This window comes from Canis lupus, chromosome 11 (genome assembly GCF_003254725.2).
Source record: "Canis lupus dingo isolate Sandy chromosome 11, ASM325472v2, whole genome shotgun sequence".
In the NCBI taxonomy this organism is placed as follows: domain Eukaryota; kingdom Metazoa; phylum Chordata; class Mammalia; order Carnivora; family Canidae; genus Canis; species Canis lupus.
In genome coordinates this window covers 15,510,269-15,528,476 of record NC_064253.1, presented here as the reverse complement: position 1 = coordinate 15,528,476, position 18,208 = coordinate 15,510,269, and the positions used below count along the sequence as shown (strand labels likewise).

Below are 18,208 nucleotides of genomic sequence, written 5' to 3'. Positions count from 1 at the left end.
AGTCACCATCTTTATTGTTAGGCTGTGGAATTTGTTTTAGGCACATTCTAAATCCAGTCTTATGCCTTTTACTTTTTTTTTTTTTTTTTTTGGTCTGTGACAAAGGTGACCCAGTTGTGCTTTTGATATTATGAACACAGCTCTTTTCACTCATATCACAGAAGCATGTAACAAAATACAAAGGACAAAATTGTATCTGTGTGTAGTAAGGACACAAATAACATGACTAAATTCAATGACATAATCAAAAAGGTGTTGTCCTCTCCCAAGTCATGAGCTAACAGGCAGAAACTGCCTTTCAGAGTATTTTTTTTTATAATGCTGAGATACTGCTCAAAAATAATAGAACTAATGAAAATGTCACATTGACAGAGTAGCCTGTATTAAGATTTTACTTCAGGAAGGCATGATTCAGTGAGTGTGACATTGACAGCAATAGTGTTAGGGTTTACAGAGTTAGTAAAACATTCTAAGAAGAGTATGATAGATTTGCAATTGGAGTGAATCATTTTTCATTTATTTCTAGAATTAAGTGGACTCCAGTGTTCAGAATTTTAGCCTTCAGATCTTATTTCTGCCTAGGAGACGCATAGGGAGCTTTTTTAATATCACACTCTAATATAGTATTCTAATACAGTGCTTACAAAGAAAGAAGTTAATTTAACAATGTGGTAAAATGCATGTGCCATAGGACACTTGGAAAATATGCAGGTAGTAAAACTGCATAATGCTAATGCTTTTCTCAGTAAACAAATGTGCCATGTTTAAGTGATTAAATACATGGGAAAAGGTAGAAATAGAGTCTAACAATGGAAAGAACTAATTTTAAACAGAATGGTTGCAGCATCACTGAAGACTCAGCTCTCTGGGTTGCGTGAACAAATATTCCAGCAAATCTGGAATGAATAGCAACTCTGTTTACTATGACAGGTTTTATTTGTCTTGGGTGCAACCAAGACCACATGCTGTGTTTTGTCATGTTGGAAATACTAAAGCAGATTTCCTTTGTGAATGTGACTTTTTTTTTTTTTTAAACCTTAATACCTCAGTCTCAAGCTAGGTAAAAGCAGTAAGTTCTCCTTTCCTTACCATCCAGACATCAATAAAGTCCCTCCACCAAAAGCACGTAGCTGCAGTTCACTGTCCTAGTGGTAGTCTTAGGTCACTGCCATAGATGGCCCAATCCTTCTCATTTCCAAGAGCTATCTTTCTGTCTTTAACAAAACTAATTTTTTGTTTTCTTCTCCATATAGCACAGCTTCTTTCATTCTATTCCCTAGGAAGATGTGCCACTGTGGGCATAGGGCCTTCCCAAAACCAAGGATGCAGAAATTTTTTCCTAGTGTAAAAATGGCCAATATTCTACCTTCGCCCCTCATTTATATCCTGTGTAGACAAAGCCGTGCTTAGAAACTGTTGTCTTCAACCACTTTCACCTATTGGAGTTGTTGATTCTGCTGAGTTTATGGAAACGGTGTATACCAGGGCTTAACATTTAGTTGAGAAGAGCACAGCATACTGTAAAATTGTTTAGATCCACTTTCTATCTTGGAATAATGGTGGGTAGCAGATCCTTGCAAAGTGTTCATCACATTCCCTTTTATGCATTATCGAGATCATTTAGTTAGCAGGAAGATCCAGGGAGAAGTAGAAGGCTACAAGTTTAAGAGTGAAGGAAAGATTATTGTTTTCACAGATCAGACTCCAATCTTTTTTTTTAAATAAATAAATAAATTTTATTTATTTAAAAGAAATTTAAATATTTTATTTGAAAGAAATAAATAAATTTTATTTATTTATTCATGAGAGACACATAGAGAGGCAGAGACACAGGCAGAGGGAGAAGCAGGCTCCACACAGGGAGCCTGACGTGGGACTCGGTCCCAGGTCTCCAGGATCAGGCCCTGGGCTGAAGGTGGTGCTAAACCGCTGAGCCACCTAGGCTGCCCCAAAATCCAATCTTTTTGTCCTGTATTCTTTATACTAGTTTGATATGGGTTGTTATTTTTCTCTAAAATCTTATCATTCTGTTTGAAATGAGCTTAAGGCTAATCTTATGCTAAGAAGCATAGTCAGCACTAGAGATTAGCACATAATTAATACAGTCATGCTCTGTGGAGCAGAGCATGCAGAGATCAGAGTTGGTGGTGAAGAGGTTGGGACCCCTGTAGTGCCTGGCCTACAGTCTTGTGGGTATTCTGCAGAACATTAACCTGTAGTTCTGACATGAGCTCTGCTCAATTAGTGACTGCTGTGCACACCGAGTGTCTGATCAGAGCTAGAAGTGAGACTAAAGAGGTGGAGAAAGGTTCATTCCAATACCTGAAATATTTGAACAAATACCTGAACACCTCCTATGTGCCAAGTAAACAACAGATGCTCAGGGACACTGGGGCAAATAAGTACCTGCCCCTATTGAAGTCACATTGTAGTAGAGGGGACATATAGATAAAGAAATAGTTTTAGGCAGTAAAAGATAAAAGAAAACTATAGCAAGGCAAAAGGACGGAGTGTGGTGGGCTGGCCAGTCTTGGTGAGGTAGTCACTAAGGCATGACCAGGACCAAATGAGGAAAGACAATTTAAGATCGTTTCATGCAAAAGGACAGCAAGTACAGAGATCCTGACAAAGAAATGGTCTTTAGGTATTCAAGGAACAGAAAGATTTGTGGCTGCAGCTTGCCAAGATGAGGGAGGAGAAAGTGAGATGAAGTTGGAGAGAGAAAGTAAAGCAAAGTTAAGAAATGAATATCCCAAGTATGAATTCATTTTGAGAATATTGATAAATGATAAAGCCAATGGTGCATATGTGTTTTAAAAGTGAAATTATCATATCTGTAGTTTTAAGGACAAAGCTGGAGGCTCCGTAGAATAACTAAGAATAAGTAGGCTGTCTTATGTCGAGCAAAGAAGCAAGATGAGGGAGCTTCAAAGCCTAGTGTTTGACGTGCTGCTATTACCAAGCTGTTCCTATTGGAGTATCTCCAGTAGTAACACTAGTACATTTGTGTATGTTTTTAAAAATGATGGCAATCTTCTTTTTAAATACTGAAAGACTTGAGCAGATTTTTGTTTCTGACAAGTCAGTTCAACCTAATTCTCCCCTATGGTTCCTCTTACTATAGCTCTGTGTTTCCCCATCTTTTGCAGCGGAGGGGGGCATGGATCTCCCAAGTGACAGCCTTAACCTTCACTTTGGGACTTGTGCTCCTCAATTACTGTTTCCTTTACCGTGAAGCTGGCTGTGTGTTGTTGAATGCTTGCCAATAAGATAAGCTATCTCTGCAAATACAAACCATTTCAGGAAACCTCCCCATTTCAGGGACTTATCAGGATGCTGGCAAAATCTGCAGGTGAAATTTAAGTTTGTATTCTTTTTTTTTAAATATTTTAAAATTTATTTATTCATGACTGACACAGAGAGACAGACAGACAGACAGACAGACACAGGCAGAAGGAGAAGCAGGCTCCAGAGAAGCAGAGAGCCTGACATGGGACTCCATCCCGGGTGTCCAGGATCACGCCCTGGGCGGAAGGCGGCGCTAAACCGCTGAGCCACCCAGGCTGCCCAAGTTTGTATTCAAATTAACAAACCCATGCAGTTTTCTTGCAGAAACCAAGTGATTAGGCACCCAGCTCATCCATAAATATGGATAGTTTCCCATTCTAAATTCTGTTGTTTGGAATACAGTGAATGTTGAGGCATCATGGAGACTTGCCAAACATCTGGGCCTCTCTGACACTCTTGGACCCCAAGAGGCAGTTCTCAAGTCTTCAAATTCCATCATAGGCTTGCAGCTTACTGTTCATATTACAAACAGCAAAATCTAGGGCACATAAGTTTACTGGTCTATTTTTTTTTTTTTTTTGGCAGAATTAAGATGCTCTGGTTTCAAGGAAATAGCATGCAACTTGCCAAATACTCCTTTCAACTCCTCTTGAGAAATCTCTCTTCTAAGACCCTTCTGCCCGTGCTGACCTTATTTACAAAGGTACAGAGTGAAAAACTAAATGACTTCAAAAACAAGAAGCATTAAATTGTTGCATGAAGAAAGTTGTACATCTAAGAAGTGGGGTGGGGTGAGGGAGGACACTGAAAGGAAAGCAATAGAATAAACTGTCCTTAGACCTACCTGCTCCTCCACTTTTCAGTGGCGGTGACAGTGGCACTAACTCTGGTTTCTATTCAGATGTCTAGTGGTCTCACACTCTTCAGTGGGTAAACCAATATATTTAATAATCTCCCAATCCCTGCACTGGAAAGAAGAACTATCAGAAGAGAGATGATGTTTATAAATACATCACTTAGAAATATACTTAATTTGTGATGATTATGTTCCATAAAGTCACCACAAACACTGAATTAGTGAATACTAAACCATGGGCTCCCATGGCAGTATAGGGTTAGGTTCCAGTGAGTTTCTGGCCACGACATTTTTGTTGACTGATCAATACATGGCCTTGTTTGGCGTATGTTTCTGTTTCAAGACACTTCATTTAATATATATTGCTGATTCATCAACATCAAATTTATGGCCAATAACGCCCTATTTCATGCCTGAACAAAGTTTATCTAACAGTATTTTCTCCATAAGGCACATCACAGCCTTCTTTTTTTATTTTTTATTTTTTTTAAAGATTTTATTTATTTATTCATAGAGACACATAGAGAGAGAGAGACAGAGAGGCAGAGACACAGGCAGAGGGAGAAGCAGGCTCCATGCAGCGAGCCCGATGTGGGACTCGATCCCCGGTCTCCAGGATCACACCCCGGGCTGCAGGCAGCGCTAAACCGCTGCGCCACCGGGGCTGCCCACATCACAGCCTTCTTATGCTTGGAAACACTACACAGTGCTTCAGCACTCTGCTTGGGGACCATCCTACATAGCAAAATCAACAAAAAGCACAACAATGCAAAAAGCATGGCACTCAGTACATCATGAAAAGGGCACCTGTTGACAGTATGGGACCTGATATAATAAGGCAGACCATTGTCTTGTCTAATAAGGGAATGTGCACTTTGGGTGACTCAGATTTTTCACTGCTCTATTCATGTCCTCAAATGTCCATGAACACAAAAATGTCACAGATATGATTTTGGGGTTATAAATAGGTTTTAGTGACAGGCAAATTTGCAAATATGAAAGCCACAAATGACTATACTTGTTTTCTTATCCCTAATACTAATCTTAAGCCATAGTTGTTTAAAATTTTTAAGAGCTTTCCCCCCCTGAAATTTATAATATAAATATCACTGATTTCCTTTTGCTAGTTAACATTATTTTGTATGATGTATAATCTAAAAAAGAAGTAAAGTGCAGGGTAATAGACTTAACTTTAGTGAATAATACTCCCAATTTAAGCAAAAAAAAATTCTCTTATTTAATACATTTTTCAGATTTCAGGCATTTTAGCAATTTGAAAATATCTGATAACTAATAACAAAGTTTAAATACTTTTTTAAGAATGAATTTCTTGTTGAGAATAGTTCATCTAAACCACTTTTCATATCTTGAAGTATATATTGCATTGTTGGAAATTATGGAATAAAAATAATTCATCATCTGTGTCTACATATGAGAAATGCATATGAGAATTAGCCATGGAAATAAAATAATCCCTTAAGGCTAGTGGTGCTCACTCAGCCTAACTATTCTGCATTATTTTTCAGTTTGAACAACAGCCAAGTTAGCCAAAGACATTTGTAAAAACAAAACAACAACAACAAAAAAAACCCACACTAATCTTCCATTTAGCTTAAAATTTGTATTGAATCTTTGATTTGTGTCATTAGGCATATAATGAGATTGGCCAATCCCTGAGCCATTTGTAGCCAGAAGGGATAGGAAGCACTGATTGCCTGAGCCTAAATCAAGTGCCTACCCTTCTTGTTCAGGGATGCAGTCAGCCACACGCTGAGAGCAGTTCCTCTAAGGCAAAAATCAGGAATGCTTACAAGAAAGGGGCGTGGGATGACCAACCCAATAAATGTCCATTACATTTCAAGGATAGAGTAAGTGTTCTATTGGTGCCGTTGAAAATCCTAGAAAAGGATGTTTCAATGGTCCAGACCACTGAGTCTTATCCTCTTTCAGTTCATAGGCCTCTTTAAAAGTTGATGAACCTTTCCCAATAAAAATACACATACACAGGATAATTTATACAGACATCCATGTTTACAAAAACAAAACAAAACAAAGTTGATCTAGGTTCAGCTGAAGTTTTTTTACTATAAAAGCAAAATGTTGGTACGTTTAGTATTTTTTAGCTTGTTCTGTTTTTGCTTTTAAAATCTTCTGACTTTCTGAAAGGTTCTGAAACATTCCTAGAAAATTTCAGCATAATTATTTTTAACACATCACAGACTATCCATAATCTGTTTATTGATGATGCTCATAATAAACGATGAGCCTAAGTCTCTGAACCAAGAAGTTAGGGCCAGAAAGACCCTTCTGAAGAAAAACTGCCTTCTGATGATCTGGGTCCTTATTTCAAAACAAGCTAGGAGTTAAGCTGGAGGAGGGGACTTTCTTTTACAGAACATCTCACCTCTTCCTGTCATGTTAAGAAGCAGGTTTTATATAAGCATCAGTAATATTGCTTCTATTTTGGGCTCATGCAAGAGAACCTATAGCTAGTTGCTGTTCAAAGAGTCTAGGGCTGAGAAGAATTTAAAATCTGCCAAAGATCCATAGCATTCTCAAAAGACTTCTCCAGTAGGTGGTTAAAGAATACAAACAGCTGGCACTAAAACTTGATTGTTACTCGGGTGGAGAATTAACCTGGGAAGCCTATGGCTGACACTTGCAATGAGAGAACAGGCAAACCATTAAAGAGTTGGTTCAGTCATCACCCGAAGTAAAGAGAAATTTCTCCCTTTTTGATGGTGGGGCAATCACTATCTAACTTTATCTCAATGAGTTGATTCCTGTGGACTGATTAGGAAAAACAGGCAGGCAAAGATCAGTGCCTCCGTATCAAAACAGACTTTAAGCTATTCTAGTGAAGTCACCTAGACCAGAAAAGTGTTCCTGACATAGGAAGGACAAAGCTCTAAGAGTCTAAATCAATGAAAAATAATCTTCCTAATACTAATTAGATAAAGCCAATCACAAAAAATGTAAGCAACTGAATTTACTTATTTATATATGTATGTATATGTATACACATATGTAATAAATTTAGATGTGTATGTGATATATATGTACGTGTATATAATGTATGCACATATATGTGTGTAACAAGGGTAAGCATCTATATTTATTATATGTGTGTACATGTATATGTATAAATAGATTAACTTATGGTGAAAAATCAAAACAACTAAAAAAATGCTGACAGCCAATTTATCATGAAACACTAGCTATTTATAAGGTTCTATGGCAATGTTTTGCTTTGGAAATAAAACAGTATAATTATCATGGTTTAAAAAAAGTCCTTTAAAATAAGTATAATCTGCTGCTTGTGGTTTTTGTCAGGCTGCATGCCATTCTTTGAATTTAATGGCTTTATTTTTTCCTTCCTGTAGGATCCATGCCCCCTTTGTGATGAAGCCAAGGAAACACTGGAGCCTTATAAAAACAGGGTAATACAGGTTACCCCCTCCACTCTCTGAAAATAGAGCATTCCTATCCAATCTGCATATGCCCAAGTGGAGTGAAGCAAATAAGCAATTAACATTAGTTTAGGTAGAAAAACTTTTTAAATCATTCCCAGACCCAATTCTCAGGCTTTTCTGGTACTTTAGGACATCTTGCTGATGGATCCACAGAATAAACTGAGATAAAGCACAGATTCTCACAGACACAGTTCAAAGCTCTAGGGGCTTGATGTTGAGTCTCTGCATGTAGGCTCCCAGGGAAGGAGCTTGGCAGTATCACTTTCACTGCTCCGGGTGTGCACTGCCTCTAGAATGGCAAAACAAACGCTGAACACTACTTTCACTCTTCACCTTTTTTCATAAAAGCAAAAGTCCTTTGCAGATTTTTTTTTCAGTTACCAAAACAGGTACCAGTGTAGGTATTTCTCATAATAGCCAAGTAACCTGATACAAACTGTCTAAAAGGAGAAACCTTCATAATACAGTGTGGCTTTATGTATATGGAATCGATATACATATGTAGTATAGAGTATCCACCAGGATCCTTTCTTTGGGAAGAGATTAAATTATTTTTCATTGAAATTTCCTTTCTGTTCTTCAGAGAGAGATTTCAGTGCTAATTTCCACAAAACTCATTACTCTTAGGAGCTTTTCCTCTGAGTAGTACTGATTTTCTTACTCTGACTCTTAAAATGAATCAAAGCTAACTAGCAGGTGCGATGTTCATGCTTTCTTTAAACTTGTGTCCCCATTCATTTTATCTTACTCTGTCATTTTCATGGAAGTGTTTTCCTGTAGCAAACCACAAAACCTTTCCCATCCTTATATGCAAAGCACATCGGTCCTGATTTTCACCTTCGTGATTGGGATGTATTTTATTTCATAGGGAATAGAGGAGTGACCCGACACTGAATGTAATAGGTATAATGGAACAATATCAAAACTGAGAGTTAAGGAATTTAATGAAATCAGTCAAGTTGTAGAAATTGGGGACATGAGATCACTTGGGACTCAAGACAGAACAGCAAAACTCCTCAGCATGAGAGCTAATCTCAGCATCAGGTTGGCCCTGTGGCTGTTGTATCATTCCATGCTTTCTAAAATACAGTGCTAGAGTCTGTCTCCATTTTCAGTTTATTTTACAGGAGGTGGACATCACACTTCCAGAAAACTCTGCCTGGTATGAAAGGTATAAATTTGACATCCCTGTTTTCCATTTGAATGGCCAATTTCTGATGATGCATCGAGCAGACATCTCAAAACTTGAAAAGCAGCTCCAGAAACTTGAGCAGCAAGGTATTGGAGGCTGGAGGGCGCCTTCATGATCCTCCACCCTCTCTGTCCAGATGGCATCTTCCTAGGATAGGACTATGGCCTTTCCTGGCCCTACCAATGTTCTGAACTAGGTGGTGCCCAGTAAATGGTGACATTACTCTTCTTACTGATGAAGTTGGCATTTTATAAAATGAGAGGAGTATATCGGCAGCAAGGGGATGATGGAGGGTGGGAGAAATCCATTTGTTTTATTTATTTTTCCCTTTTGTATTAATATGGAGGCATTTCACATTCACTGGACAGTGCAGTTTATGGGAAGAAGGCTCTGCATCCCTGCTGCTGCCCTCAGGGCTTCACTTTTTAATGAAAGAATAAATGCTCTTCCACTCAGTAGATAAAGTGAAATGTGAATTGTTAATAACTGTGCACAGTCAATAAAGGAGTGTTTTAACAAATACATCTGCATGAAGCCTATTTCAGTGGGATTTAATAATACCTGTTTAAAATTAGAATTCATTTTGAGGGGGGGTAGAAGAGAATAATTATCCTGGCCAAAAGGGCTTCATTTGAGAAAAACAAAAGAAAGATTTAAACCTCCAAAATATGTGTAAGAATCTCAACATGCTTCACACGTAGTCAGTGAATTGATTCATAATATTTGAAGGCTGCCTTTGATAGTTATTCATTTGTCATCAATGGAGTTAATTCAAATTGTAAAACAGTATCAGGTTTTAATATCTTGGAGAAAATTCACTTCTGAACATAACTGGACAGATATGCCATCTAAAGACAATATTCTTCACCATTTTATATAAAGCATTAAAAATGTAGATGTGTACTCTTATTTATATTTAGTTAGGTTTGACCAATATAGCAGTGGATTCATTTAAACACAAAATTGCCTTTTCCTCTTAAAATCACATCACTGTAATTTCATCTATAATGAAATTCTTTTGTGAACTATTTTAATGACTTTGGATATTGTGAGTCACTTGGTTAGATTTTAATTTGAGCAGTATGATTTAGTCTTAGAAATTATAGAATATTAGAGCTGGCCAGTTTTATACATTGTGTAGTCCTAATCCCTCATTTTATATAGGATGAGAAATCTGACATTCAGAGTTTCAGGGACTTAGCCCAAGGTAATAACAGCCAGTCAGCTGTCAGACCAGGTCTTGCCACCCTCCCTCCCCAAATTTCCAGTACTACCTGGGCTCCTTTTAGGGATTTTTTTAAAAATTTTTATTTATTTATGATAGTCACACAGAGAGAGAGAGAGGTAGAGACACAGGCAAAGGGAGAAGCAGGCCCCATGCACCGGGAGCCCGACGTGGGATTCGATCCCGGGTGTCCAGGATCACGCCCTGGGCCAAAGGCAGGCGCCAAACCTCTGCGCCACCCAGGCATCCCCTCCTTTTAGGGATTTTATTGTGTTATCTCCCATACAACATCCTCAACCATTCTGGATGCAACACAAATTTGGGAGCAACTTAAAAAGCCTTCTAAAGTGACAAGAGGGAAAAAAATCTAACAATTGAATAGTAGTGTTTATAATTTACAACTTTCTGGAACACATCTTATGTAATATATTCATTGAGCCTTGTGGAAGGCAATATTCTAGGATGGCCCTTATGAACCCTTACCCTTGTGTAACTCCCACCTCTGTGAATGTGGGTGGAACTCATTGAATATGATGAAATATCACTGCTCTGATTATGATATATCAAATGGCAGAAGCAAGATTATCCTGGTTGGGCATGATCTAACCAGGTGAGCCGTCTAAAAGCAGAGAGTTCTCTCTGTCCGGTTGCAGAAGAAATCTCTCTGTCCGGTTGTACTTCAGCCAGCCTGGAAGGAAGCAAACATCAATGTCGTAAACTGCCTACTGGGGCCACATGACAAGAAACTGGGTGGCTGCTAGAAGCTGAGAGTAGTTATTGGCCAGGAGCTGGTAGGAAAATGGGGACATTGGTCCTATAGCTTTGAGAAATGAATTCTGTCAATAAGATGTGACCCTAGAAGAGTATCCTAAGCTTGGTGTGAGAACCAGAGCCTGGAATAACACCTTGATTTCAGCTCAGTGAGACTCTGATCAGAGCAAAGGTTGGGATCACCTAATGTAAAGAGAAATGGATATAAGTGGGGCTCATTAGAAAGCCTGATGTGTGTCCCAAGGTAGGAAGAACACAGTAGCCTAACTCCCTGCTGGCATGTCACGTAAGAGATGAGCTAGCAAGCCACTCCTGCTGCACAGTGAAGGAGAGCTGCTATTGCTCTGAGTTTGTCCAGAAAAATATGCTTGGATGTTTCTTCCTAGATCAGATGTGAGCCAAACGAGAGAGAGGGCTGGCTGGCTGGGGGAGCCTCAGGAGAGAAGCAGAGGTAGGATCCTGGGCTCCTAGGGGCTGTGGAGAGCCCCTCAGATAGGGAATGCATCTGTCTAAATCACGGGAACTGCAGGTGAGACACCTCCCAAGATCCCATGAAAGCCTCTGTGAAATGTCTGCTTTGAATGGTTACCAGGCCCAGAGAGCTGGAGGTCATCTTGAAACATCATCACTAGGTAACAACTCTCCTGCCCTTGAGCACTTTTTTTGCTTCATCCCAACTCTAGAAGAACCAGAGCTTCCAGGAGCAAGGAAAGAAAGGCCTTCCCCTTCCACAGCTTCTAACCAGCACGAGGCTTCACACTGATTCCAGGTAAGACAACTTCAAAGCAAGTTCTAGTTTTGATTATGAAATAGGAACGGACACACCCAACACAGTGTAAATGACCATAGGCCTTTCTGTTGCCTGAGAATATTTGAAAGAATCCTGACACTTACTCTGGTTTTTCATTTTTATCCTGAACAGAGTAAGAAATTTCCCCATTGAACACATTTTATAGGGATGGCAGGAGACATAAATAAAGATGCTCTCTGATTGTATTCTATATTCAGAGTATTGATTATATGTACCAAATGTTGTTTTTTTTAACCTATAAATCTTAAATCAATCTACTTATTAATTCACATTTGAGAGAGGAATGTGGTCATGTGACTAAGAATCCTGGAGAACTTTAGCAATCCCTCTGTTCCAATAGCTGAAAAGCAGAAAGGCAGCTATCTAGAAACATGGCATCTGAAAGGTGGTTTCATTATCCCATTATTGATAAGTATCAGACAATGTTCAGTCACTTATTATAGTCATTTTCATACTTTTCCTTTCTGAAATCATGTTTGTAGGCATCAATTTGTTTTTACATAAAGACTAATTTTGACACAAAAAGCTCATCATAATATTCTCCCACTCCCAAAGGAAATAGTAACATAAACTTCTTTTTTCCCCCTAAGCTAATGCTTTAAAATAGGGTGAAATAAACACAGAGTTTGGGACTGCACATTGCTGCTTTTGGCTATAGTGCTGTTTTCTTCCAGATGTCTCATATAACATTAAAAGGGCTTACTGGAAAACATATCACTTTGGCCAATTTATTGCAGGAAGCAAGGGCTCACTTGGACAAGGGCTGTATTGTTTGTTTATAATAATGCAGCAACTCATGGAAATGTGACAATGGGAATCCTGGGGTAGGCCTCAGGAAGCACCCTTAGAGAGCCACAGAAACAGGCAGCACCCATTCTGCAGTGTCTTGGCCTCTTTCTTTCCCTCTTCCCTCCTGACTCACCAGTTCCCCTACTTACTCACAGTATCTGCTTTCCTATAACTGCAGCTTGCTTATGCCCATCATTTCTGCTGATCCTTCCATTCAGCAATACAGTGGTCTGAGTCTCTCAGCCTTGCTATTCTAAAATTCCAAAAGAGGGATTTTACTCAGCTTATATTTTACAGCCAGCCACCCATGTCATGGTAGCAGATCAGAACTATAGCAGAAGCCACCCGTGGGTCAGGCACCCATCCTGGACCCTCTTGGCTCTGGGAGCCAAGGTCAGATGGTATGCAAATCAGTCACTGCCCACTCAGCAGAGACTGAAGGCATGGTTGGCTATGATCAGTAGCTCTGGTACACATGCAGAAAGTTTAAGAGCATGCCACTCCATCCTATTCAAGAGAAATCGAGAGAAACAGTTTGGTAAGTTGATTTATATCCCACTCATGGGAGTAATGACAACTTGAACCAGGGCAATGGGAGTTAGATAGGGAGAGACATTGGGACATATTTGGGAGACAGGCTGACAAAACTTCATGATTGACTGGACCAGGGGTGGGGGCGGGGCATGAATAGAAGAAAGCATGGAGTCTGGGATGTCTGCCAGTCTACTTGCTATAGCTACTGGATAAATCCTGAGATAGTATAAAAGGAAGGGGAGGTTAGACTTTGGTTGTGCTTGATAGGTGGGAAAGATGGGGCATGGTGAATTTGCCATGCTTGTGGGATATCCAGGTAAAGATTAAAGTTGAAAGTTCAAGTCAGAGGTCTGGGCTGGAGGTGCAGATTTGACTGGAATGTGACTGGAACTGCATCCATCTGGCACAGATGGAGAAAAGTGGGCTAGGACTACACCCTGGGAAATACCAAATTTGACCACATGGATGGAGGAAAAGCCAGTAAAGGAAAATGAGAATAAGAGGTGATAGAATGAAGGGTGGGGAAAGGTCATATAATTTGTATTCTTCGCTGCCTTTGATTATATGATAGCACCAGGCACTATTCTAAGCAGTGAGGATAGAGCAGCAGACAGACAGCCAAGGATCCTACTCAGAGGCTTGCATTCTAGAGGGAAAGATAAACAATGAAGTTATTACAGCAATGGAAAATAGTCACATCTTGAAAGTCAGAAAATGAATTTTTCCAGGATAGTTGACCGTATCTACTGTCAAAAGAGCTAGGATGAGGAATTAAAAGAAGGCAGTAGATTTGGAAATTAGGATAGGTCCTAATCCCTAGAACCTGTGAATGTTATCTTATATACAAAAGGACTTTGCAGATGCTATGAAGTTAAGGATCTTGAGATGGGGAAATTATCCTGGATTATCCAGGTGGGTCCTAAATATAACCACAAGTGTCCTTAAAAGAGGGAGACAGAGGGACTACAAAAGAGGAAGCATGTGATATGACAAAGGCAGCAAGAGGCTGGAGTGATACAAGAAAGAGATCATGAGCCAAGGAATCCAAGTGGCCTCCAGAAGCTAGGATAAGCAAAGAAACAAACTTTCCCCAGAGCCATCAGAAAGTTAGGGCCCTAGCAACATCTTGACTTGAGCCTAATGAAAGTGATTTAGGACTTCTGGCCTGTGGAACTATAAAAGAATAAACTTGTTTTGTTTTACACCACCAAGTCTGTCATAATCTGTTACAGCAGCAATAAGAAACTAATACAAATGGTAACTTGACTTTACTGAGAATAATTTTTTTGTTGGGGGAATGGAAGAAGACATAGCCTGAAAGAAAATTGCAGTAGGATGATGAGTGGAAGGTTTGGAAAAGATTGCAGAGTATCTATCTTTCATGAAGTTTTCAAACATATCTTGTTTTTAAAAAGCAACTAAGAGAACAAAAAGCATCAAAGAGGAGGGCTGAAGACTTGGCTAACCGATTAGCTCAATATCCAAAAATGACAAGCCATGTTGGGAAGTACCATAACCATCAGCCTAGCTTAGGTTTGGGCAGCAGAGTTCAGGGGTTTCCAGAGTGACTCTGACACTGGAGAGTAAACCATGGCAACCCATCCTCATCCACAGATGCATGTATCAGACCCAGGGTTCTTGCTCACCACAGACACAAGAATACTTTGACACTATGACCCAAAATCCTACACCTGGCACAGATCTTGTATCTCTCTATTAACACAGAAATCCAAGAGGAACATTGAGGAACCTTCAATAGAGAATGATCTCAACTGGCCTGTCTTTCATTTAGGCACCAATGTTCAGGATTTTACCTCTACCCTCTCAGGTTTAAAAAGGATGAGTGCCAAAGCCAATGTACTTTGGAGTTATAAAGGCTGGAAGGACATAAACCTTCAGGAGAAGGGGAAACATTAAAATCATACAAAAGATGGAGAAGAAAAGCTCATAGAAGCAGTGCCAGCCAATATATTAGACACAATAAGAAGAATCCAGCACAGACTCATACTGAGTGTCAAAGCCATCCTTCCCTCATGCCAAAATGCTGTATTTGAACTCTTCCTGATGGAAAGCTTTTGCCCTTAGAAACAAGGTAGGCCTAATATTAATTGAAACGTTTCTAATTAATTCAGAAACACCAAGAAATAGAGAGGATTCAAGTTAAAGGCAACTTCAGCCCATTGTGCTATTCACAATTCAACAACGCAACCCAACTCCCCTGAGAAACTCTGATGGGCTCTACTATGCACTGCATTGCACAGAAGACCCCATCAATGATCCCAAGTCCTCTTGGCAAGGTCAGTCCATGCCCTGACCACTAAGGGAGGAAAGAGAGAAATAAAACATAGAAACCACTTCCCTCAAAACTCGGTTAAAATGTACAAGTGCATCATGGGACTAAGTTAAACTATTAGCTGAGTAACTCCCTGGTTCCTTGACCAGGCAAAGAAGGCATTGTCATAAGTTCTTTGTTAGGAATGTAATGCTAACAGATAAAAATGGGCATCTATTCATGACCTTGTAAAAAAAAAAAAAAAGATGTTAGAAGTTGGGAAGGAGCTGCTAGAAGAGCTAAGTTTCGGGATTTAACTCCACCTCCCTCTATATTCTCTTTATAAAGTTAGCCTCAAAGTAAGGCCAGCATCACTCTTTTAAGATTGGATGAGATTAAGACATTCAGAAACCAGATTGTGGGATTTATTCCCATTGTGATTGCTGACTTCTAGTATCAGACTTTTGTTCTGCATGACAGCTCCCATCTTGCAAACTAGCAAGAATCTTGAATTTGGCAAGGATCCTGCTCTGTGAAGCATTTTCAAGTTGGAGTTTTTAGCAATGTCACATTTCTCTAAGCCAGTAACAAAGAAAAGGTTGAGAGGGCAAAGGAAGTCATGGAGTTCTCACCTATTAGCATAAAACAGGTGTAGGCCAGCTTGTTCAGGGTGATCACAGTCTGAGATACCAAAGTATTTTTTTTTCAATCTCTTTACCTTCCCAAGTAATTGCAATAGCTAAAACATAATTAGCTATTTCTTCCCTTTCACTTGATTCATTTAAAGTGGTATTTTCTATTTGTATATGTGTGACTACATAAAAAAACACAATATTGCATTTCTTGATGTTTTATATAACCTCTACGCAAAGTGAAAGCAAAAAGTGCCTTCAAAAGAAATAAAGGACACTGCTGTCATTCTACATAAATTTACTAGGAGTAAGCAAGGGTGGAACAGATAATTACAAATACTGAGAAAGAAGCATCATTCTGCCAATGGTGCAGAGTCTACAATTATGTGCAGTTCCCTACTTAGACTTTTTAGTTATGCTGAACATTGAAAAAAGATAAATGATTGGAAGGAGAAAAGAGAAAGAGAAAAAGAGGGGACTTAAACACTGAAAACAAGGGGTGCATTTAAATGGAGATGTCACCTTACCCTAAGGGGGCAGGTAAGAGCTTGGTAGTCTCACTGGTGCCCTATTGTCATTTTTTTTTTAAACTATAGCTTTGGAATCCTTATAATCTTCCTTATTGTTTTGAAGTCAAGAATGATTTCTTCTCACAAAACCTGATCACTTTTCATTGATATGTTTTTAATGCTCTGACTGGTTTTGCATATCTGGAAAAGATACATCTTCAGCCACTGGAAATAAATCTCCTTTTTCTTCTCTGCCAAATCCATAATATCCTTTTCTATCACTGACAGCAGCATCAGATAAGTAGACGTGCCTTGCTTGATTAGAAGTGTGCTGAGATTTCTAGTAGGAACAAGAATGTAGTTAGAGACCCAGATTAAGACATGTTCAGCACATCCTACAAATTCTTTTTGGTTCTGTCCTGGAGGTGTCCCCTCAAGTCCCAGCTTGACTGTGGGACTCATTCAGGGCTGACATCCTCCCAAATCATCCTCCCAAATCCCCCTCCCTGGGAGGGGAGAGAGGAGAATTTTAAGACAGACTGCAACAGGTGCTGTTTAGATGAGACTAGATGGATACAGGCTGTTGTCCTCTTCAGATCCCCAGGGTCTTCTCCAACTCCTCAAACTGAGATGAGCTTATGCCAGAATAAACTGGGGAGGAGGAGGCAAATCTGAAAATGAGCAAACTATAGTACCACTCAGAGGCATCAGAAAATAAGGTCTGAGATTCTGCAACAGCACAGACTTTTTTCTTACTCCCTTTCATCATTTGTCAGTAAAATGTAGACCAGGAGAAGGGGAATATCAGTGACACTACCTAGAGTCGTATGGCATTTTCTATTTTTCCCCAACTTCTATCTTTTTAAACTATATATCTTATTTTATTCTTTCAACAATCTGTGATATAAATAGAGCCAGTATTATTATCCTTATTTTTGAGATGAGAACAGTGAGACCCAGAAAGGGGAAGCAACCTCATCAGGTCATGCAGTGAGTCAAAGACGACCCAAGGAATAATACCCAGTTCTGCTCTCATTTAATCCAGAACATCTACCCTACTGGCTTTAAATGTCCCTTTCCTCCTTCACTCTCTGATGGTGGTTCTCTTGAAAATGATCCCTCGCCAATTGTGGAGTGAAGATAGGTCCATGTTCAAGGTTACGGAGAACTGTTGTTTAAAGGCCCCCCCGCAAGGGGCCTGTTTCCATTGCTTACCTGCAAAGCCAGTGTTTGAACCTGTGATGGAAGTCCCTTAGAGGACGTGTCTGCTGGGATTCCTCCCACCCGAGACTGCTATAATTAGCTCTGCTAACAACTGTGATTGAACAAGGCTTGTTGTAGTCATTGTTCACTGACAGGCACAGATAAGAGCCACATCTCAGCAAGTGGTATTCTAAATGGTGTTTCCTGCTTGGTTAAACTCATGTATGGCACTTGTCAGGGATGCTATTCCCAAACTCCGCTAACAGCAGGCAGTGTCATTGGCAACACCTTCTGGAGCCCATGAAGAAGGCCATAACAGATTCCCAGGGAATGCTGTGCCATGCAGTGGAAGAGACTGTTTCTATTTGACCTTGCCTAGGATCTGGCTGACCCTCCTTCTTATGGAAAACATAGGCGTGGCCTTGCATGATTAAGGGAAGAGTCTTTGTCTTCCTGATCCTGAAGACTCACACATTTTCAGATCTCTCCTATAAGAACACTTGTAAATGAAAGTTATAATATGTGGTACATGCAGCCTATGCTTTTGTGAGACTGTGCTCTTATTAGAAGCAAAACAAAATGTGACTTATGAACACCTGCCGGTAAGGACCAAGCCAAGAGGCAGCGTGGGTGTTGGATGAGAGGTGTTGCCC

The 18,208-nt window shown here is 39.7% G+C and overlaps 1 protein-coding gene across 8 annotated transcripts in view; it reads left to right on the top strand.

Annotated features, from left to right (window-relative positions):
• C11H5orf63 (chromosome 11 C5orf63 homolog) overlaps window positions 1-18,208 on the top strand; it is a 34,209-nt gene that overhangs the window by 10,946 nt on the left and 5,055 nt on the right. For 4 of the 8 annotated variants that reach the window (XM_025431971.2, XM_049116025.1, XM_049116024.1 and 1 more), the window contains exons 2-4: window positions 3,874-3,991; window positions 7,528-7,584; window positions 8,733-9,331. In XM_025431971.2, the coding sequence (XP_025287756.1) occupies window positions 3,874-3,991; window positions 7,528-7,584; window positions 8,733-8,924 (367 nt within the window). In that variant the 3' untranslated portion in view covers window positions 8,925-9,331. Of the gene's footprint in view, window positions 1-3,873; window positions 3,992-7,527; window positions 7,585-8,732; window positions 9,332-11,397; window positions 11,575-18,208 lie in introns of those variants that run through there. The other 4 variants (XM_049116026.1, XM_049116022.1, XM_049116023.1 and 1 more) reach the window with 3 other exon arrangements.